Genomic DNA, 18,927 nt, shown 5'->3' with positions numbered 1-18,927 from the left:
GCTGCTCCATTGCCAGAGCAGCCAGAGTTCACAGTGCAGCCAGTGTGGTTCCTGCGGCCTACGTGGCCCTCACCGCAGCCCCTGCTACCATGGGACAGGAGTAATTGCCCAGGGCCCCAGTTCGGGGCTTAGCCCCAACTAGGGGTCCCCTCCTGCCTCCTCTGCTGACCCAGATGGGGGCAGGTGGGCAGTGAGCACTCCAGACAGAGGAGGACTGTTTCTGACGCAGCCTTTAAAAGGTGCTAGTGATAGAACCGCACAGAAAAGCCCCAGACACATACCTTCCCTGTCCTGTGGCAAAAGGAGGTGCTGACCTGGCAGGAGCCAAGGGCAGCGAAGGGTCCCATTTCTTAGATAAAGAGATCGAGGCCCAAAGAGGACCAGCATCCAGCCGGGGGGCCCGCCTCTGGCCAGTGCTGGGAAGGGGGTGGCCATGGCCCTGAGCCTGCTTCTCCCGCCCCTCAGGGAGGTCCGTTTTCTGCTGGAGGCATGTCCCAGTTGCCATGGCAGCCCAGCGCACACCTGGAGAGTGCTCTGGACATAATTAGAGGCTCAGGGCTCTGCTGCCGTGGCTGAGGCTGGCTCCTGCAAGGACAGACACAGCATCCACCTTCTCCATGGCATGTCCACCCACGAGAGACAGGTCTGTCCTGCCCCTCCTCGCCCTGGAAGCTCATGCTTATCCCAGACACACGTCACACAGCAGAGTCGCAGGGTCTGTCCCAGACCTCATGAAACTGGGGACAAGACATCTCAAACAGAGCAGATAACAGAAGAGGCAGAGTTACAGCGGGGAACCAGCCGTTCCCCAGCACCGAGGTGCCCCCAGCAGGTGTGAGCCCTCCCTGCACTTGCAGCCACCAGGAGGACTCCCACTGTCCCCGGTATGGGCCGGTTCCGATAGTGCCGTCGGCCCGGGGCTGGGGGGCAGGGTAGCTCCCACGGGGCCCACCTTGCAGCATGCCCTCAGTGAGCTGCAGCCTTCACGGGAGCATGGGCTTTGTGTGCAAAGCAGAAGGGGCCTGGTGGCAGAGGGAACTGTGTGGACGAAGACGGGGAGGCCCCAGTGGGCCTGGCTTGCCTAGGAATGGAAGGCCTGTAGTGGGAGCTGCTGGGGAGACTGAAGCCAGGCTACCCAGCACCGTGGCTTTGGGGCTGCAGTCTTGAACTCAGGAAGCAGACTCTTGATGTCACTCAGCTCCCTTGGGATGGTCCTACCAGTGGCCCTTGGGAAATCACCCTCCAGGACTGACTTGGTGTTACTGCAGTCCCCACATTGGGCGCAACGACCCAGGAGTGGGAGCATGAGGTTGGCCAGCCCCGGGCCCTCTGCTGAGTCCCTATCAGCAGCTCCTGGACATCCTCCCAGGGAGGGGCTGTGGGTCCCCAGCAGTTTCCCCACATTGCAGACTCCTGAAGGGCTGCCTAGGGGCCTCGGCAGCATGGGGGGGGGGGGGCTCAGGATCGGGTGTCATGAGGGCATGTTGGCAGGCCCGGGTCCAGGCAGGTGTCCTGTGGGATGGCAAGGGCTCTGGGCTGCCCAGCCGGCCTTCCTCACCTCCCTTTATTCTCACAGGCCGCAGGGGACACACCTACCACCCCAAAGCACCCCAAGGACAGCCGAGAGAACTTCTTCCCTGGGGCTGTGGCCCCCACGGCTCCTGACCCTGTGCCGGCTGATGCTCTCCAGCGGCCTAGTGACACTCACGCCAAGCCTCGCCCTGCACCGGCTGCATCCACGGCGATCATCCCCTGCCTTCCCTCAGTGTCAGCCTCCACTCCAGACCCGTCCAAGGACTCTGGGCCCCCCCGGCTACATAGGCCAGAGGCCACCCCCAGCATGATCTCTCTGGGCCCAGGTAAGTCCTGTCCCGTCTTCTAGGTGGTGAGGCCAGAGCTGGGCCCAGGCCCCTGCCACCAGTGGCAGCAAGTCCTGCTCCTTGCATGGAGAGTGGAGGCAGGGCGGGGTGAGGCCAGGGCGACCTCCAGCCTGGTGAGCCTTGAGAAGCACATCATGGGGGCCCTGGAGGGCAGGGGGCACAACCTACTGGCATGCCCATCACTCTCCTAACCTTCCTCCCATCCCAGAATGGAGGCAGGGATACCAGCCCCCAACAGGGATGTGGCGAGGAGGGAGGGAGCCAGCATTGACATCAGGTGTTTACCTGTTTACACATTCCTTTCTCTTACCACAAAGCTTTGTGAAGGAATAGATAAATAGGAATTCTGGAGAGGAGCGGGTGTTCTGACTTTGGCTTCCTGGAGGCCTCACAGGGACCTGCTGTGGTTGGGGGCATTCCTGCCCGGGGCCCTTGTGGGCAAGGCACACGGAAGCCAGCCAGCATGGGGCAGGGCAAGGCTGGTCAGTGGGCTTGTGAAGGACAAGGAACAGGGCCCCAGGCTCCGGCAGCCTGAGGGAGCCCTGGTTCCTTCTAAAACCCAAGATGCCCTTGGGGACGGCAGCCCACAGGCAGGGGCAGCTGGCAGACCCGAGGGCAGACAGGTCTGCAGCTTTCCTGGGAGGGGACACTGACCTCCCCATGCCAGGCCCTCCCCTGCCCTCCGTGCCCTGTTCCCGGGACCAGCCTGGGCCCCTGCTGGGGCCCTGCACTGGCCCTTTGCTCCTGCAGGCTCATCTGTCCTCCCAGTCACAGTCCCGTGCAGCCTTTTGACCATGCTGCCTTGCCCTGAGGGCGGTGGCGGTGGCGGTGGCCACAAGCAGGGTGGAGTGGAGGCCGAGGGTAGCAGTGCTCTCTCTCTTCGCTCTTTCCTACAGCGCAGGTGTCAGGCGCTTCTTCTCACCTGATGCCAGTCCCCAGATTGCTTTGAGGAAGTATAGGGACCCTCTGCCCCGTTGCTTACAATGACGCTGGTCGTGGCCCCACAAGCTGAAGAATCACTTCCCTTAAGTCAGCTCCTGCAGCTGTTCATTCTGAGGGAGCCTCTGAAGGCTGCAGGGCAAAGAGCAGTTCCACCACCAGGTGCCCTTGGCTGTCCCTGCTCCCCTCTGTGTGCTGGGCGCGTCGCCGTGTCCAGCACACCGTGCGTCAGATGGAGGTGATACCCATTCGGCACAGTGCTTGGCAGAGTGAGCCCAGCCACTGCGCGGGGTCTGGTTGTGGTGATGTCAGAGGACACTGACAATGGGAGTCCACAGCCCACTGAAATCGCTCACTCCCACGGAGACTTGGCTCCCTCCAGGCGCCCCCCCCCCCCACCTTCGGCTGTCTTGGCCTCCACCTGACTCACCGCAGTGATCCCACAGCCCCTGAGAATCAGGAATTCCCGAGCGTCAGGCTGTCAGCTGGTGATCTCAATTCTCCCGGTTGCTGGCAGGTCTCAGGTCCTCACTGGCTGTTGGCTGGAGGCCTCAGTTCCTCCACTGTGGGCCTCTCCATAGGCTGCTGAGTGTCCCCATGTCATGGCCCAGAGCCTGGGGTCTGAGAGAGAGAGAGCACTCGAAGGAAGCCTCACTATCCTTTATAACCTGATCTTGGAAGCGAGTGACCATCACGGGTGTTGGCCACACATAAGCGGGTGCAGGTGGGAAGGGCAGGGTGTGGATACCAGGAGGCGGGGCCAGCGGGCCACCTGGAGCCTGGCTGCGTTCCTTGCCTCTTCTGCTCACCATGCCCCGGCCGCAAGCAGGCCCCAGACGGTGAGTCGCACGTTCTTTCCCTGTGTTAGGTCAGTGGAAGAGCGCGTGCTTTCCAGTGTTGTTCATCCTGGAGAACTGATCCTTTCTTATTGCCTTCCCTCAAACTAAACTGAACAGCCTCTTGCTAGAATGGAACTCTTACATGACACCAGCGGTGGGGGTGGCCCTGGGTGGAGAATATGTGACGCATGGACCTGGTGTGGAGCGACCTGCCGGCCTCTTGGGGCTGCCTCGGGGTCTGCAGGCAGGTGGTGTTTGGCTGGCCGTGTTGGGGTGGCCACCCCGATGGTTCCCAGAGCTCTCTGGGGTGGCATGAGGGCCACGCTGGGATGGGCACATCGCCTCTGAGCCCACTTCACACAACCTCCAGGACAGGGACAGTGCCGGGAAGGAGCTACCTAGCACCTCCTGGTTCCCCAGAGGTGGCAGGGTGCCCTGGGGATGTGATCTTAATCTGCCTGTGCTCGTGCCCAGTAGGCAGCCCAGACCCAGGCGTAAGTTTGGATGGACAGCAAGGGCAGGCCTGCCCTGCGGAGGCGCCCAGGAACTAGAGGGTGTACGGGCTGGGAGCTGCAGCCAGAGACAGCGGCACAGGAGGCCGCAAGCCACCCGAGAGAGCAGGCTTGGGATGGATCCTCCCAGGACACTGTCCCCAAGGTGCGAGAACGGGGAAGGCAGCCTCAGAGGAGACCTTGACTGGCGCCGTCCCCAAGGTGGACAGCCCTGCCCTGCCCCTCACCAGGGTGCCCCTTACCCAGGCCTTCTGGCTCCAGCCAGGGGAAGGCAACCGACAGTGGCTGGCGGTGTCCACTCCCGACTTGTCCCACCTGCTGCAGCCTGCAGATGGGCGGGGGTATTCTCAAGCTTCCCTGGTCACTAGCTGAGACCTCACCCAGCCGCCCAGGTTGTGCTGACCAGGGCGGCTGGCCTCATGCGGCAGATGCATTCCCTTAGGGAGTTCAGGGAGACTCCTAACCATGTGTCCCCCCACCTCCCACCCCTGTACTGAGCACGTGCTCTTTGTTGGGTGTCTGCTCTCCACAGGCCCAGACCTGGTTTCATGCTAGCATAGTGCCGGGCCCACAAGTGAGTGAGGGTCCCTTTTGCTGAGGGGTCAGGCCTTCAGAGTGGGGAACTAGATCAGGGAGAAAGAGTAGAAAGGACACTTCAGGCCATGGGGCCAGCCTTTAGGTAAGGAAAGCGCCTGCCTCAGCAGGGCACCTCCAGCCAGTGAGTTGAGCAGGCTGTAGTGCCGGCCTCGTGCCATTTCGAGAAGCCAGGAAGAGTCTGAGTCAGGGCTGGCACTTCCAGGACACTGGTCCTTGGGGACCCGGTACCCAGGCCATGAGTCTGCCCAGGGGAGGAGGGAGAGTGGCCTGACGGCAGAGGATTCCAGCCTGGCCGTATATTTCCCACTGACAGAGAACCTGAGGTGTGGGAGGCCAGGGGGGCCCATAAGGCCCTTCTCCAAAGGCTGGGCCTCTAGGTTGATCCCCTCCTGCTCAGGCCCACCTGCAGCCCTCCTCACAGGCCTCCAGGGTGGTCTTGACGAGGGGAGGGGGCTGCCTGACCTAGGGAGCTCTACCCCACATGCCTGAAGCGCTCTGCTAAATGCCCTTGCCCCAAGTGCCCCTTCTTCTCCTGGTGGCCCATCAAGACAGTCCCCTGGGGTAGGAGAGAGCCAGCCTGACACCTGGTCCCCCTGAGGGCAGCCTCCATCCATTTTGCCAGCTCCAGGCCCTCCCTGCACCCTGCCCCCCCCCCCAATCATGCTCCTGTCCTACAGATACCTATCAGCAAGGAAGCCAACTGCCCTTCCAGGCCACCCAGACAGCTCCTCCAAACCCCTCAGGGAACAGCTGCATGAGAAGAGGTTGGGCAGAGGCAGGCAGAGCGTTACCACCTAAAGAAAGGCCTGGAGCAGACACCCACTGGGCCCGCTTTGTGAGTGTGTGCCCAGCCACAGTGAACCGAATCCTGACCCAGTGGCACGGGATTCCGGCTGTGGTCCCTCCTGCCCGGGTCCAGGAGGGCAGCAGGAGGAGCCTTCCGAGGTGCTCACCCCTGCCTGCCATCGTGTAGGGGGCTGGACCCTGGGACAAAGAGACTGTGACCATGGCTGCCAGGCAGTGGGGCCTGGGGAAGGGAGGGACTGGCTCATGGCGTGGGCAGCTAGGGAAGGCTCTGTTCTCTGGGAATTGGAAGCCAACAGGCAGGAGGCCAGGGTGCTAAGTCACCCCATCTTTTTCCCTGTCGCAGGAGCTTTCACTCCTGCCTGGCCCGGGATGGGGGAAGGGGAGGCTTCACCTGCTGGAGAAGGGGGAAGAGGAAGGACTTGATGGGAAAGTGGAGAAATGAAAGGGTGGTGGGGTGATGGCCATCTCGACCTGAATAAGAAGGAAGAGAGGAATAAGGTGAGGAAGGGAACGTGAGGAAGCCTGGATGCGGCAGAGCGAGGGGCAGCTGCAGGCGGGGCCCTGGGGGCTGGGAGCTGGTGGACTGATGCTGACTAACGGCCTGGCTGGCGGCCACAGGCGCGGTCGGCACCCTTCGGGCCCATTGGGCCTTGGCTCAAAGGAGGCCAGTTCCCGGCCCCTGCCTCATGCCAGGGAAGGTGTGGCCTGGCAGGAGGGCACGGTGCCAGCACACCACTCCATCCACTTTGGTCTTAGCTAGCTGGTTTGGTTTCGGGTCCTGACTACGTTTCTGAGTGCCACTCCCCAGGCTAGAGGGGAGAGCCCTTAGCCCACCTCTAAAGTCCCGTGACGGTGTTTGATGGGGCTGGGGGCCTGTGCTGTGTCAGGCACACAGTGACCCCGGCTAGTGAGCCGGACCCACCAGTGTCCACTTGTAGGGGGAGTGGTTTCCCGCCAGTGCCAGCCTGGCCCCTCCCATGCAATTGTTCGAGAGAAGCCCCTGCTGGTCCAGCGGTGGAGGTGGCGAGCTGCCTCAGGGCAGGTCTCCTGCCAGGTGTCCCAGGGTTCAGGAGGGAGGGGCCCTGTCTTCCAGGCTGGGTGAAGATTGTAACTTGCAGCCCTTCCGTGTCCCCACAGAGGGAGAAGAGCTGGCAGGAGGGGCAGAGGGCATGGGCTTCCCGCCGCAGGAGCCACTGCACAGTGAGCAGGTGAAGACCGTCCCCGAGAGCCCTTCAACAGAGCCGCACTGCTGGCCCACAGAGCCCACACCCCGGCCAGGCACCGAGCCCACCTGCAGCCAGGGTAAGGCGATTTGGAGCAGCCGGGGGAGCTTTGCCCAGGAGGACCCAGTGGTGGGAAAGGCTGAGTGGAGCGGCCGCTGGGCAGGGAGGCCTGGGCTGAAGAGCTGGGGGTGGAGAGCCCCTCATTATCTACCTCCAGCTCCACAGAGACTAGCGAGGGCCAGCGGCCAGCCCAAGCTGAGGCTGCTTAGTCCCGGGGAGGAGCTCCCCCCGCCCCGACGGGGCCAGGGGAGGGGATGACACGAGGAAGGAGGAATCAGGGGCAGGCAGAGGGGTGGCCAATCCTGCCAGACAGTTGTCCGTGTCAGAGTCATCCATGTGGGTAGAAACCCTTTCCCAACTGGCCAGCCCCCTCGGGATTCCTCAGGTTCAAGGATCTCACCGACCCTACTCAGGGCTGTAGGGCCTGGTGCCAGCCCCATGGAGCCAGGCTTGGGCTCTGAGTAAGCCCCACTCCTTTTAAAGCCATGGGCCCTCTGAGGAATGTGAAGACCAGCCCGGCTGAGACCCTGTGGCTCCTAACGCTCACAGCTCCCCGGAGGCTGCCAGCCCCGGAACTGCCGCCTCCAGGCTCTGGGGGCATGCAGCCCTGGAGCCAAGTGACTGGCACGGGCCCGCATCCTCCCTGGGCTGCGGACGTGCGTCCTAGCGTTGTTGCAGGGATGCGGCAGTGCGTGTGTGCACAGCGCCTGGAGGGCCTGCAGAATCCCTGGGAAAGCTCCAGGGCCTTGCCTGCATCCTAGGCCCTGGGCTCCCAGAGTGCACTGTGCTCCTCAGAGGGTCCTAGGCCCCAGGCCCCACAGCCCAGAGCCAGACCTGGGCAGTCAGGGAGGCAGACACAGGAGGCGGCCTGGAGCCTGCCAGCCAGCACAGACCAGAAGGCCGAGAGAAAGCACCCTCGGTCTGATGTAGCAGGAGGAGGCGTTCTTGGTTGCCTCTGTCTTCCAGAGGGGAAACTGAGGCCCAAGCCAGGGAAGGGCAGGCAGGCCCAGGAGGCCGTGAGCCAGGCTAAGCTCCCACGGTCCACCCCACAGTCACCAGCTCCAAGGTGCCCAGCGGTGCGAGTGCCCAGCTGCCCGAGGGCCCCCCCGGCAAGGCAGAGCCCGGCCGGGCCAAGTCGCGCCTCCTGCCGAGCATGCCGAAGCTGGTCATCCCCTCGGCCGCCACCAAGTTTCCCCCTGAGATCACCGTCACGCCGCCCACCCCAACCCTGCTCTCACCCAAAGGCAGCATCTCGGAGGAGACCAAGCAGAAGCTGAAGGTGATCACGGGTGCTGAGGGGGGCATGGGCGGGACCGGGGCCAGGCCCGGGCCACCCCTGACCGGTGCCTTGCCTGCTCTGTGTGCAGTCCGCCATCCTGTCTGCCCAGTCGGCCGCCAACGTGCGCAAGGAGAGCCTGTGCCAGCCGGCCCTGGAGGTCCTGGAGACGTCAAGCCAGGAGTCCTCGCTGGAGAGCGAGACGGATGAGGATGACGACTACATGGACATCTGAGGGCTGGGGCCGCCCCCCTTGGCCTGAGCCCCTCAGGGCGTGCCGGGCCCAGGTGGAGCACTGTTCCCCATGCAGACCCCGGTCTGCCCAGCCTCCATCCCTCGCGGTGTCCTTCCCACCCGCCTGGGCCGTCGTCGGTCCCCACCGCATGGGGGCCCAGAGGAGGCTGAGCTTGGCCACGTGAAGTCGGCCGCAGCTCGCACAGCAGGGCTGGCATCCTTTTCTATGAAATGTTGATTTTGTATAAATGTGCCCAAGCCCAGCCCAGGTGGCCATGTCCACACCTCGACGCCCGGGTGGGCCGGGGTTCTGCCTGTGTCACAGTGGAGGGGTCATTTAGGGTTGGGCTCGCCCCACTCCCTTTTTTTGGTTTCTTTTCTAATAAAGATGGAACAGTTGTTTTTGCCTCTTTGTTCAGTCCCGGGGACCTCCCTCAACCGGTTGGTGTCCAGGGTTTGTGGGCCCTTCTTCCTCTTGGTCAGGGACCCGCCCTTGGGCATCTCAGGAGCAGGCGGGAGTTGGAGGAGGGAGGAAGGGAGGGAGTCAGTGGGGAGAGGTGAGAATATGCCAAGCTGCGCGGACCCTCTGGGTGGGACTGGAGCCAGGCCTGGAAGGGGTCTCTGGAGTGTCCCCTGGAGGACTCAAGAGTGCGGGTGGGGTATGCCCCTCTGGAGTGTGCGCAGGGGTGGGGGGAGGAGGCTGCAGGGAGCCGGCAGCACCCAGGCGGTGCTGAGGAGCTCTCTTGCGATGGGGACCCAGTGCAGGGGACCCTGACAGGTAGGGTCAGTGTCAGGAAGGGAGAGGTGGGGGCTGGCAGGAAAGCTGCTTACCTCCCACTACACTTGCCCTCTGATAGAACTGGCCAGATAAGTTGTGCTGTTCAGTGCAACATATAATTGGGGCTCCTTGTTCAAAAATTCATTTTTAGAGGTGACAGCAGAGCATTATACAAACCCACGATGCTGGCTCTGTTCTCTCAGGCTCCAAGTACATCTGTGTTGGGGAGGCACAGGTTGCAGGGGCCCCAACCTGCCCTTCACAACCCCCTCAGTGCTTTGGGGACCCAGCTGTCTCCCTCCACAGATCTGGGCTGGCCCTGCCCCCAGAGTTCTCCCTGGAAAGGCTCTCTGTCCCGGAGGGAGATGGGGATGCTCCTTGCTGCCCTATACCCCTCATGGGCTGGGCCCTGCCAGGGTCCCCAGCCCACACCTGGCAGAGCCATCATGGGGACCCAGGAGCGTCCCAAATTCCTGACTCTCAGGGCCCCAGGACACCTGGGACCCATCCTGGGAGCATTCCTATCATCTTCCTTCCCCTGACCTGTGCCACAGGGAATACCTTCGACCCTGGGCTTGGGATGAGTCCCAGCACCAGCCCCCCTGCACCTGCCTATAGAGGTCAGTCACATGAGCCCCCAGCAACCAAGCTGGGAGATGTGGCTTTTAACTACCCAAACTGGCTTTCCTGACACCTACAGGAGCCGCCTCTCTGACGAAACTGCAGACCCACCCGCCGGTTGGGAAGGGGTGTGCCCAGGGACCAGGGGCCGGCCAGATCCCAGGAACTAAGATGGGTCACAGCCAGATGGCTTTAGCTCATAGCCCCCGCAAGCTTCAGCTCCCTTCGAGGCCTGGGAATGTGTCCTCTTCAGACACCGCCTCCTGGGGAGAGAACCGTCTGTCTGTCTCGACACCCAGACTAGGTGGCAGGGCCCAAATGAGTCCCAGGCCTCAGGAGTGGAGTGGGGGGTCTCCGAGAAGCTGCCTGGGCCCTGGCCGGGCACTGCAGCCTCTCCCCGTGACCTTGATCCCACCTGTCTACATCTGGACCTCCATTCCCTCCCTTGCACAGTGAGAAGGGAGAACACTGAAGAGATTATGCAAATTCTATGAATGACAGCCAGGGGTGGGTGGGGCAGGGTGGCTCTCCTCTGGAGCCTTGTTTCATACACCAGCGCCACTCCAGGGATTCCAGACTAGGCTTCTCTGGTCTCAGCCCCTAACCCCACTGTTAACCTGCCGTGGCTGGGCGGCTCCCACAGCCTTCACCTCCCTCCAAAGGGGATCCCCTCCTCCAGCCCTCCTCCAGCACCCACGCACAGCAGCGATCAGCAGGAAGTTACTTGCTGCCCCTCTGCGAGGCTGTGGGGAGGAATTGGGAATACCTGCTCTGGGCAGGGAAGCCGAGGAGGAGGGATGAGAGGTCTGTGGCTGAGGGCCCCTGGGCGCTGGAATCCTGAGATTGCGAGAACCACCCCGCCTAACCCACCCCTCCAGATCCCAGCCCCCGCGGAGCCCCACCGGCCTCCCCGGGCTGGGCCAGAGGTGGGATCCCGTGGTCCAGGTGGCAGCCTCTGGATCCAACCCCTGGAGGCGCGACCGAGTCCCGGGCCGCGGGGCCAGGAATGTGCAAACGGGGCAGGTTGGGCCCTACTGGCCCCCGGGGGAACCTGTGGACTTTGAGAGGGGACCGGGCGGGGCGGAACGGGGCGGGGCGGGACGGGACGGGACGGGACGGGGCGGGGCGGGGCGGGGCGGGGCGGCAGCGCGGTGCGCGGGGCGGGCGGGGCCAGGCCGAGGGGAGTTAGCTGGCCCGCAGCCGCCCAGCCAGTGCTGCGCTGCAGGCTGCGGACTGAGGCCGCACCATGAAGCTGCTCGTCCTGCTCTGGGCCCTGCTCCTGCTCGGGACAGCCCCTGGCCCGGGTCCCCGGCCTGCAGCAGGTACGCCCCCACCCTGCGCTCTATCCCGGGGTCAGTCTGCCTGCCTGCTGCAGCCAGGCCCAGGGTAGACGCCCCTCTGCTCAGCCTCTGTCCATCTGTCAGGCCATCTGGGACTGCACTATGGGTTGCGAGAAGAAATTCTGGGGTTCCCAGGGTCCGGGGGCTGCTGGTGGGATGGAGTCTGGGCTCTGCGCCCCCCCAAGCCCCCTGGGACCTGGGAGGTGCCGGCTGCATGGGAGGGAGGTGGCCCAGGGCGGGTGGAGGGCTCAGGAGAGCCCTCGGCCTACGGCCCCGAGCCCCCGTGGAGGGTGTGCTCACACATGGAGGAGCCCCCAGCCCCACTGAGCCCCCTGACAGGTGAGAGGCAGCATTGTGGGTCCTTACCAGGGTGGGGCTGAACCTGGGAAAATCTGGAGGAAGGCTCCTACTCCAGAGCCTCACACTGGGCTGGGCTGGCAGTGGCAGGCTCCCCAGCACCACCAATGTGCGCCAACCCCCCCCCCACCCCCGCCATGCCCCTATCTCCCATCTCAGGGAAGCACCACCACCCTTCAGCCACTTATCTCACTTGCTGGCATCACTCAGCCTCCTCCCCCACTCCCTTGAGCCATCACATCCTCTGTCAATAAACATTTATTGACGCTCTTGAGTTCCAGGCCCTGCACTGGGTGAAATGGGGTCACTGGGGTGGCTCAGGTCCAGCCCCAGCCCTTGACTGGTCCCCTTTGGTGGGGTGGCAGGGAAGGGCCAGGTGGGACGTGTGATCCCTGCCTCGGTGTCTGCAATCCCCCCGCAGTCTCCACCCTCCAGCCTGCCCAGCCACACCCGCTACAGAGGGACGGATTCCCTGAAGCTAAGGCCCTGTCCTGGGTCCCCATGGCAGTAAGAGCTGAGGCCTGATGTCCGCAACCCCGCACCAAACCACCCTCTCCCTCACCCTGGCCCTGCTGGGCCCTCTACTGGAGATGACCCTCCTCTCTCCTCAGAGGAGGGGAGCACCCCTCACCTTCTCCCTTCAGGGTAGGGCTCCTTTGGGGGCCACAGTCGTTGAGCCAGTGTTGCCTGGCAAAGGGAGATGGGGCACACCGAGCCTGGGGAATGAGACCCTGGCAGGCCTCCCGTGGGACTCAGAGTAGCCACGTCCCCAGACCCCAGACGGTCTGCCAGGCTGGGTCCACCGACCCTTCCGGGAATAGGGGCAGCTCCCAGTCCAGGTCAGGGGCTCAGCCACCTCTGGCCGTCTGAGGATGCGGTCTTCCGGGACTTGGTGGCTGAAGGTCAGCCTCCCATCAAGAGGCTCCTCTTGATGCTGCAAAAATGTATGTCTGGAGGCATTTGCCCTTATTGCCCCTCCTTCTAGCAGGTCATTCAGGCAACTGCTAGATCATTTGTACCAAGGATCCATCATCCCACGGGCCCTGTGGGTTTCTACTGTGTTCGCTTGGTGGTCAGTGCGATTCCTGGCCCGCATTCTCCTGGGGATGCTTCTCCCTCATGGGCTCCGGGAAAATAAACGCCAGCCCTGCCCGTGGGGCAGCCGGGCGCTCAGAGCCCTCTCCTCCAGGTGCCCGGGGGAGCTGTTCCCACCGCTGTGGAGACCGGGATGAGCTGTGCTCCTGCCACCCGACCTGCTCCGGCCTGAGCACCTGCTGCTCGGACTTCCGGGACTTCTGCCTAGAAGTCTCGCCCTACTCGGGCTCCATGATGGGCGGCAAGGACTTCGTAGTGCAGCACCTCAACTGGTTCAACCCCGCGGATGGTGTGATCTGCAGGTGTGAGATCGGTGCCTGCTGGGCGCCTCGGGGCAGCTGGCTGGCTGGGGTCCCCCCACCCCGGCCCAGCATTTCCTGCCACCTGCAACCCCCACAGGTTTAAGGAGAGCATCCAGACCCTCGGGCACGTGGACTCCTTTGGACATGTGCACTGTGTGTCCCCCTTGCTGTATGAGACGGGCCGCATCCCCTTCACCCTCTCCATGGACAATGGTCGCTCCTTTCCCCGCTCTGGGACTTGGCTAGCTGGTGAGCCCCACCTTCCTGAGCCTTGCCCCCCCCACAGGGACTTCCTTGGCACTGATATATGCGCGCCTTGCCTGCAGCCCTGGCTGGCTGCTCTGGCTTAACCAGTCCCTCTGGAGGTGCGCCCAGCTGTGGGGGTGAGGGCTCTCAATCTCCTCTCCCCACCGCCTGGCATCCACACAGGACACCTGGCCCGAAAGGGGGTTGGGGGCTTCAGGGGTCCTCTGGCAAGGTGGGCCACTCGACTCAGCCAAGCCAGCGGAAGGCCAGAGGCCTGGGCAACAGAGGGCAGGGCCCCACCTCTCCCACAGCCTCTTGTCCTTTCCTGACACGAGGGTCTAGGAGAGACCGTGCTCGAATGGGACTGCCATGCGTTGTCCGTGGGAGGCACCCCCAGCTCTCAGAGCCCCTGGGGCTCAGGCCTTTGCTCACCCCTCACCCCCTGCCCAGTGCACCCCAGCAAAGTGTCAAAGACGGAGAAGAGTGAGCTGGTGAACGAGACCCGCTGGCAATACTACGGCACCGCTGGCATCACGGGTAACCTCTCCCTGATCTGGGAGCCCTCGGCTCTGTCCGCGCAGTTTGTCACCATCGAACTCTGGGGTTATGAGGAGACAGGTAAGGCTGGCCCAAGGCTGGACTGACGGGGGGAGTGCTGCATGCCTGCAGGGTTGGGAGTGTGGGGCTTGCAGAGGTGGGAGCAAGGGGATTCCAGGCAGGGCCACAACCCAGGTGGGGATTTTGAGCAGCAAGAGCACAGGCAAGAAAGAGGAACTGGGGGAAGTATGGGAGTCGGGGGAGGCTGGGGACTCCCGGCTGCTTGGGCCCAGCTCCAGGAGGAGGTGTGGACATTCCCAGCCCTTGGATCCAAGGATTGCCTTGGAGACGGAAAAAGCTTGCTCCACCCAGCATCCCCAAGCCCCTGGACTGCTAGCATGGCTCTAGGCCTGGCCTCAAGCTGGGGCCGGGACCCTAACATGTGGGAGAAGGAGATGATGGTCACTTGAGCCAGGGTCCTTGCTGGGGCAGCAGGGTGGGCCTTCCTCTGGGGAATCATCTGTCTGTCCATCTGTCAGGCCTCTCCAGGCACTGAAGATGGGCTCCTGGCCCCTCCTCTGCCCCAGGACTCTGGAGGGGCCCCAGGACTCTTTGGAGGGACCCCGGGGCTGACTGAGGCCTTCTCTCCCTCAGGGAAGCCATATTCAGATAAGTGGGCAGCGAAGTGGTCGTACCTGTACCCCCTGGCCACAAGCATCCCCAACTCTGGCTTCTTCACCTTCACTCCGAAACCCGCCCCTCAAAGCTACCAGAGATGGGAAGTGGGTGCACTTCGGATCATCAACAGCAAATACTACGCGGGGGAGAAGTAAGGGCCGCCGGCCACGCAGAGCTTGGGCTGCTGGCACGTGCTGCTGCTCAGCACGCTGGACAGGGACGGCCAGGGGCTGAGGAAGGGAGGGTGGGTACGGCTCTCAGCGTGTGCGTGGCCCCCACAGGGACGTGCACGCAGTCTGGAGCAATGAGCACGCGCTGGCCTGGCACCTGGGTGAGGACTTCCAGGCGGACCCAGAGGCCTGGGCCCGGGCCCAGTGCCTGGCCTGGGAGGAGCTGGAGGACCAACTGCCCAACTTCCTGGAGGAGCTGCCTGACTGCCCCTGCACCCTGGCACAGGCCCGGGCTGACTCTGGCCGCTTCCACGTGAGCCCCTAGCCCAGTCGGGGCCCAGGAGAGGGCAAGGGGCCAGCTGGAGGCAGTTGGGGCGGGGAGGTAGCTAGAGAACCCAGGGAGGCTGGGCTGAGGTCAGGGAGGGGAGGGCAGAGCCTGGGGCTGGCCCAGGTGACAGCAACCTCCTGCTCTGTAGACGGACTATGGCTGTGACATCGAGCACGGCAGCGTGTGCACCTACCACCCCGGGGCCGTGCACTGTGTGCGCTCCGTGCAAGCCAGGTGAGCCCCCGGGCGGTGGTTGGGGTGGGGGCTGGGGTTCCACAGTGGCCCTGACCTGTCCTCGCCCCCAGTCCCCAGTACGCCTCCGGTCAGCAGTGCTGCTACACGGAGGCCGGCACCCTGCTCCTGACGGCCGACTCAACCGGGGGCAGCACCCCGGACCGTGGCCACGACTGGGGCGCGCCCCCATTCCGCACACCACCCCGCGTGCCTGGCCTCTCCCATTGGCTCTACGATGTCGTCAGCTTCTACCACTGCTGCCTCTGGGCGCCCGAGTGCTCGCGGTACATGCGGCGGCGGCCCTCCAGTGACTGTCGCAGCTACCGGCCGTCGCGCCTAGGTGGGTGCCAGCCGAGGCTGGGCCCCAGGCAGGGCCGTGCCTGCACGGCCCTCCTGACCCTCTGCTCTCCCCAGCCTCCGCTTTCGGGGACCCACACTTTGTGACCTTCGATGGTGCCAACTTCTCGTTCAATGGGCGTGGCGAATACGTGCTGCTGGAGGCCACGCTGACCAACTTGAGGGTGCAGGGGCGGGCCCAGCCCCGGACAACTTCTGACGGTGAGGCTGGGGCCCGCGGGCTCTGGGCGGCTCAGGGCCTTCCCAGGAGGAGGCCTGGAGCTGAGCGCACCACGTTTTGCACGCGCCCCCCAGGCACGCAGGACCGAGGCACAGGGCTGACGGCCGTGGCAGTCCAGGAGGGCAATTCCGATGTGCTGGAGGTCCGGCTAGCAGCCAGGGAGGGGGTCCTGCAGGTGCTGCTGAACCAGGAGGTGCTCAGCTTTACCGAGCAGAGCTGGATGGACCTGAAGGGTGAGTGGGACGGCCAGGGAGCTTCCGCGGGCCGCTCTCATGCCCTTTCCCTCCCGCCTGAGCCTCCCTGCCTCTCTCCGGGCAGCCCTGGGCCTCAGAACATGGATGTCCAGATGGAGGCCTCTCAATAGGACCCATATACTCTCCCTAGCACAGGGGTGCAAGTCCACCCCCCTGCACCCCACGGTGAGGGGCCCAGCACAGTGGACACATGTCCTCAGCCCCCAACTGTAGGACAGGTAGGTTCTAGGCCCCAGGTAGGGAGGTCCAGCCTGGGGACCTGGTCTGATCTCGTACTTTCACACCCATGGAGCCCCAGACCTGTGATCAGAACCCTGAGATGCCAGATGGTGGGACGACGAGCCACAAGCTGCAATGATAGCAATCGCCTGGTTCCAGGACACTGGCTGGCCCTGAGGGCTAAGGAACAGCCCCCTGCCCACCCCCTCCTATGGTGGTGCTGCCTCAGGGAACTGAGTTCCTGCGGTTGGGATAGGTGGGGACCTGGGATGGGCCTGCTGCTGCAGAGGGTGCAGGGATCCCCCGGAAGGGCAGAGGTGGGCATGGCTGCTGCCTTCCTCAAGGAGCGAGGGCCAACAGGTGGCCCCCAGACAGGGGTCTTCAGGCCAGTGTGGGAGTCCCAGTACAGGTGTGGGCCTGGAGTGAGGGAGTGTCAGAGCGGGGTTGGCTCTGGGGACGCCCTCGCCTTCCCTGGAAACCCATGGATGCTGACGCACTCATCCTGGAGCTGTGGAGTCACGACACGGTGCCCTGAGCGCGCAGCCCTGACCCCGCTTCCGCCTGTGCCCAGGAATGTTCCTGTCCGCAGCTGCCGAAGACAGCGTATCCATCATGCTGTCCTCAGGGGCTGGCCTGGAGGTCAGTGTCCAGGGGCCATTCCTGAGTGTGACTGTCCTCCTGCCTGAGAAGTTCCTTACCCACACGCAAGGACTTCTCGGGACACTGAATGATGACCCCACCGATGACTTCACCCTGCGCGACGGGAAGGTCTTGCCCCCCAAGGCTGCTTCCCGTGAGCTGTTCCGCTTTGGGGCTGACTGTGAGTGACCCCGAGGCCCACTGGGGGTTGGGGGGTGGAGAACATGGCAGTGGAAGTGTGGGGAGAGACTGCAGAACCCGTGGCCACCATGGGACCCGCTGCGTGTCTCCCCAGGGGCCGTGGAGAACGCCTCGTCCCTGCTCACCTATGACTCCTGGTTCCTGGTCAACAACTTCCTGTATCAGTCCAAGCACGACCACACCTTTCAGCCCCTGTTCCCCGAGGAGACCATCCCCAACCCCAGTCTGGCCGCTGAGGCAGCTGAAGTGTGTGGGGACAACCAGTTCTGCACATTTGACGTGATGGCCACCGGGAGCCTGCGTGTAGGCAATGCCACGCGGACGGCCCACCAGTGGCACCAGCGTCGCATGCAGAGCCTGCAGCCCGGTGAGGGCGGCTGGGGCGCCGGCCATGGGGTGGGCGCTTTATGCTGGGCCATGACCTCCTAAGCCGGCAGCTGTAGGGGGTCAGCCTGTGGCTACATCCCGTGCTCTGCTCCTGGTCCCCTCCCCCAGTGACGTCCTGCGGCTGGCTGGCTCCGCCCCCCAATGGGCGCAAGGAGGGTATCGGGTACCTGTCGGGCTCCACCGTCTACTTCCACTGCGACAGCGGCTACAGCCTGTTTGGGGCAGAGGCCAGCACCTGCCAGGCTGATGGCACCTGGTCCAGGCCCAGCCCCATGTGCCAGCCAGGTGAGGATGCCCTGCCCACCTGCCCCGCCCCCGCCCCCGCTGGCCCTGGGGCAGCCCTCACCGCTCTGCCCCCTCTCCAGCGCGGAGCTACACTGTGTTGCTGAGCATCGTCTTCGGAGGCCTGGCACTCGTGGCTCTGGTCGCGCTCGTCTACGTGCTGTTGCGCCGCAGGAAGGGCAACGTGTAAGGCCCTGCCCCCCCGCCCGACCCAGGGTTCCACTGGCGGGACCCCCGTCTGTGCCCCTCGTTGGCTCTCCTGAGACTGTAGAGTGCCGGCCACATCCGCTCTAGACGGTGTCTCTGTTGCAGGGCCAGCTGGGGTTCGCAGCCCTGAGGGGAGCGCACGCGGCCAGCAGCAAGAGGCACGCGGGGCCACCCTGGAGCCAAGACCAACCTCCCAGGAGAGAGCCCCCAAGAACGTGCACCCCAGCACTTCGATCCCCAAATCCCTAGCACCATTTACTGGGACCTGGACACCTGATACCTGAGCCTTGAATGCCCGCGCACCCTGCCCCAGTGTCCTGCTGTCTCCTCAGACCTGGACACCTGGCTCTAACCGTGCAGCTCCCGAGAGGCACCCGGTGCTCTAGTCCCCGAAGAGTCTCGGCTCTAACTCCCCAGACTCCATCCTCTGGAGTTCTAATGCCTGTCTCCGAGACCCAGCTGACACTCTGGCCCCCAAAACTCAAACGCTCGTACCTCAGATCCCGTGTCTGATGCCCGTGACCCCGATCCCTGATCCACGGACCCTGACCCCTGGTGCCCCAGCACGGGAGCCCTAGCACCCAGCTGCCTTGATTGCCGGGCTTGGCCCGGCCTGAGTGGGAGAGGCCTCAGGACCCCAGTGTGGAGGGCCACTCTCTCAGCTCGAGGCCTGTAATTCTAACCCTTCTGGAATGTCACTTCTAACTCTACTGGAATGTCACTTCTAACTCTACTGGAATGTCACTTGAAATACCCCTCCCTGTCTACCCAAAGAAAACAAGCCTGTGGTGGTGCCCCCTCCCTGATGTCCTGGTGCTCATACTACACTTTGGTTCTGGAGAAGTTCCATGGTTGCCTTGTGGGGCCAACAGCACCCAGAGCAACCTTGGTCCACTGGCAGGCCACCTGGGGCGGGTCCCTCCCTAGCCTGTCTCCAGCTGGAAAGTGGGATTGAGAACAGTGGCCACTTCGTGGGGTGAAGACAAGGGGCGGTGTCCGCAAAGGGTTCACCATGGAGTGCCATGCTGGGTGTCCAGGAGTTGGGATGGGGCCAGCACAGGCACCCGCCGCGTCCCCCTGCAGCAGGCTGGCCCAGCCTGGCCCTGAG

The 18,927-nt window shown here is 63.9% G+C and overlaps 2 protein-coding genes across 4 annotated transcripts in view; both read left to right on the top strand.

The window, feature by feature from the left end:
* Positions 1–8,766, top strand: part of CABIN1 (calcineurin binding protein 1) — a 151,405-nt gene extending 142,639 nt beyond the window's left edge. For 2 of the 3 annotated variants that reach the window (XM_044379954.3, XM_026487907.4), the window contains exons 34-37: positions 1,577–1,859; positions 6,712–6,876; positions 7,910–8,136; positions 8,225–8,766. In XM_044379954.3, the coding sequence (XP_044235889.1) occupies positions 1,577–1,859; positions 6,712–6,876; positions 7,910–8,136; positions 8,225–8,368 (819 nt within the window). In that variant the 3' untranslated portion in view covers positions 8,369–8,766. Of the gene's footprint in view, positions 1–1,576; positions 1,860–6,711; positions 6,877–7,909 lie in introns of all 3 variants that reach the window. The other variant, XM_057305903.1, reaches the window with a different exon arrangement.
* Positions 8,767–10,964: 2,198 nt separating this feature from the next.
* On the top strand, positions 10,965–18,622 carry SUSD2 (sushi domain containing 2). The gene is made up of 15 exons (XM_026487926.4): positions 10,965–11,088; positions 12,653–12,860; positions 12,958–13,109; positions 13,557–13,724; positions 14,298–14,472; positions 14,603–14,804; positions 14,968–15,053; positions 15,125–15,393; positions 15,468–15,611; positions 15,705–15,863; positions 16,675–16,923; positions 17,038–17,310; positions 17,439–17,615; positions 17,696–17,798; positions 17,925–18,622. The coding sequence occupies exons 1-15, from the start codon at positions 11,013–11,015 to the stop codon at positions 17,947–17,949; spliced, it is 2,466 nt and encodes an 821-aa protein (XP_026343711.1). The 5' UTR covers positions 10,965–11,012; the 3' UTR covers positions 17,950–18,622.
* Positions 18,623–18,927: the final 305 nt, after the last annotated feature.

This window comes from Ursus arctos, unplaced genomic scaffold (genome assembly GCF_023065955.2).
Source record: "Ursus arctos isolate Adak ecotype North America unplaced genomic scaffold, UrsArc2.0 scaffold_34, whole genome shotgun sequence".
Taxonomy (NCBI): Eukaryota; Metazoa; Chordata; class Mammalia; order Carnivora; family Ursidae; genus Ursus; species Ursus arctos.
Note: the sequence above shows the minus strand (reverse complement) of the source record. Positions and strands in the feature narration are given on the sequence as shown.

Coding starts and splice junctions, on each gene's coding strand:
- SUSD2 (XM_026487926.4), top strand. CDS start 11,013: ATGAAGCTGCTCGTCCTGCTCTGGGCCCTGCTCCTGCTCGGGACAGCC. Junction 13,725..14,297: donor CTGGGGTTATGAGGAGACAG/GTAAGGCTGGCC, acceptor TCTCTCCCTCAG/GGAAGCCATATTCAGATAAG. Junction 17,311..17,438: donor CATGCAGAGCCTGCAGCCCG/GTGAGGGCGGCT, acceptor CCCCTCCCCCAG/TGACGTCCTGCGGCTGGCTG.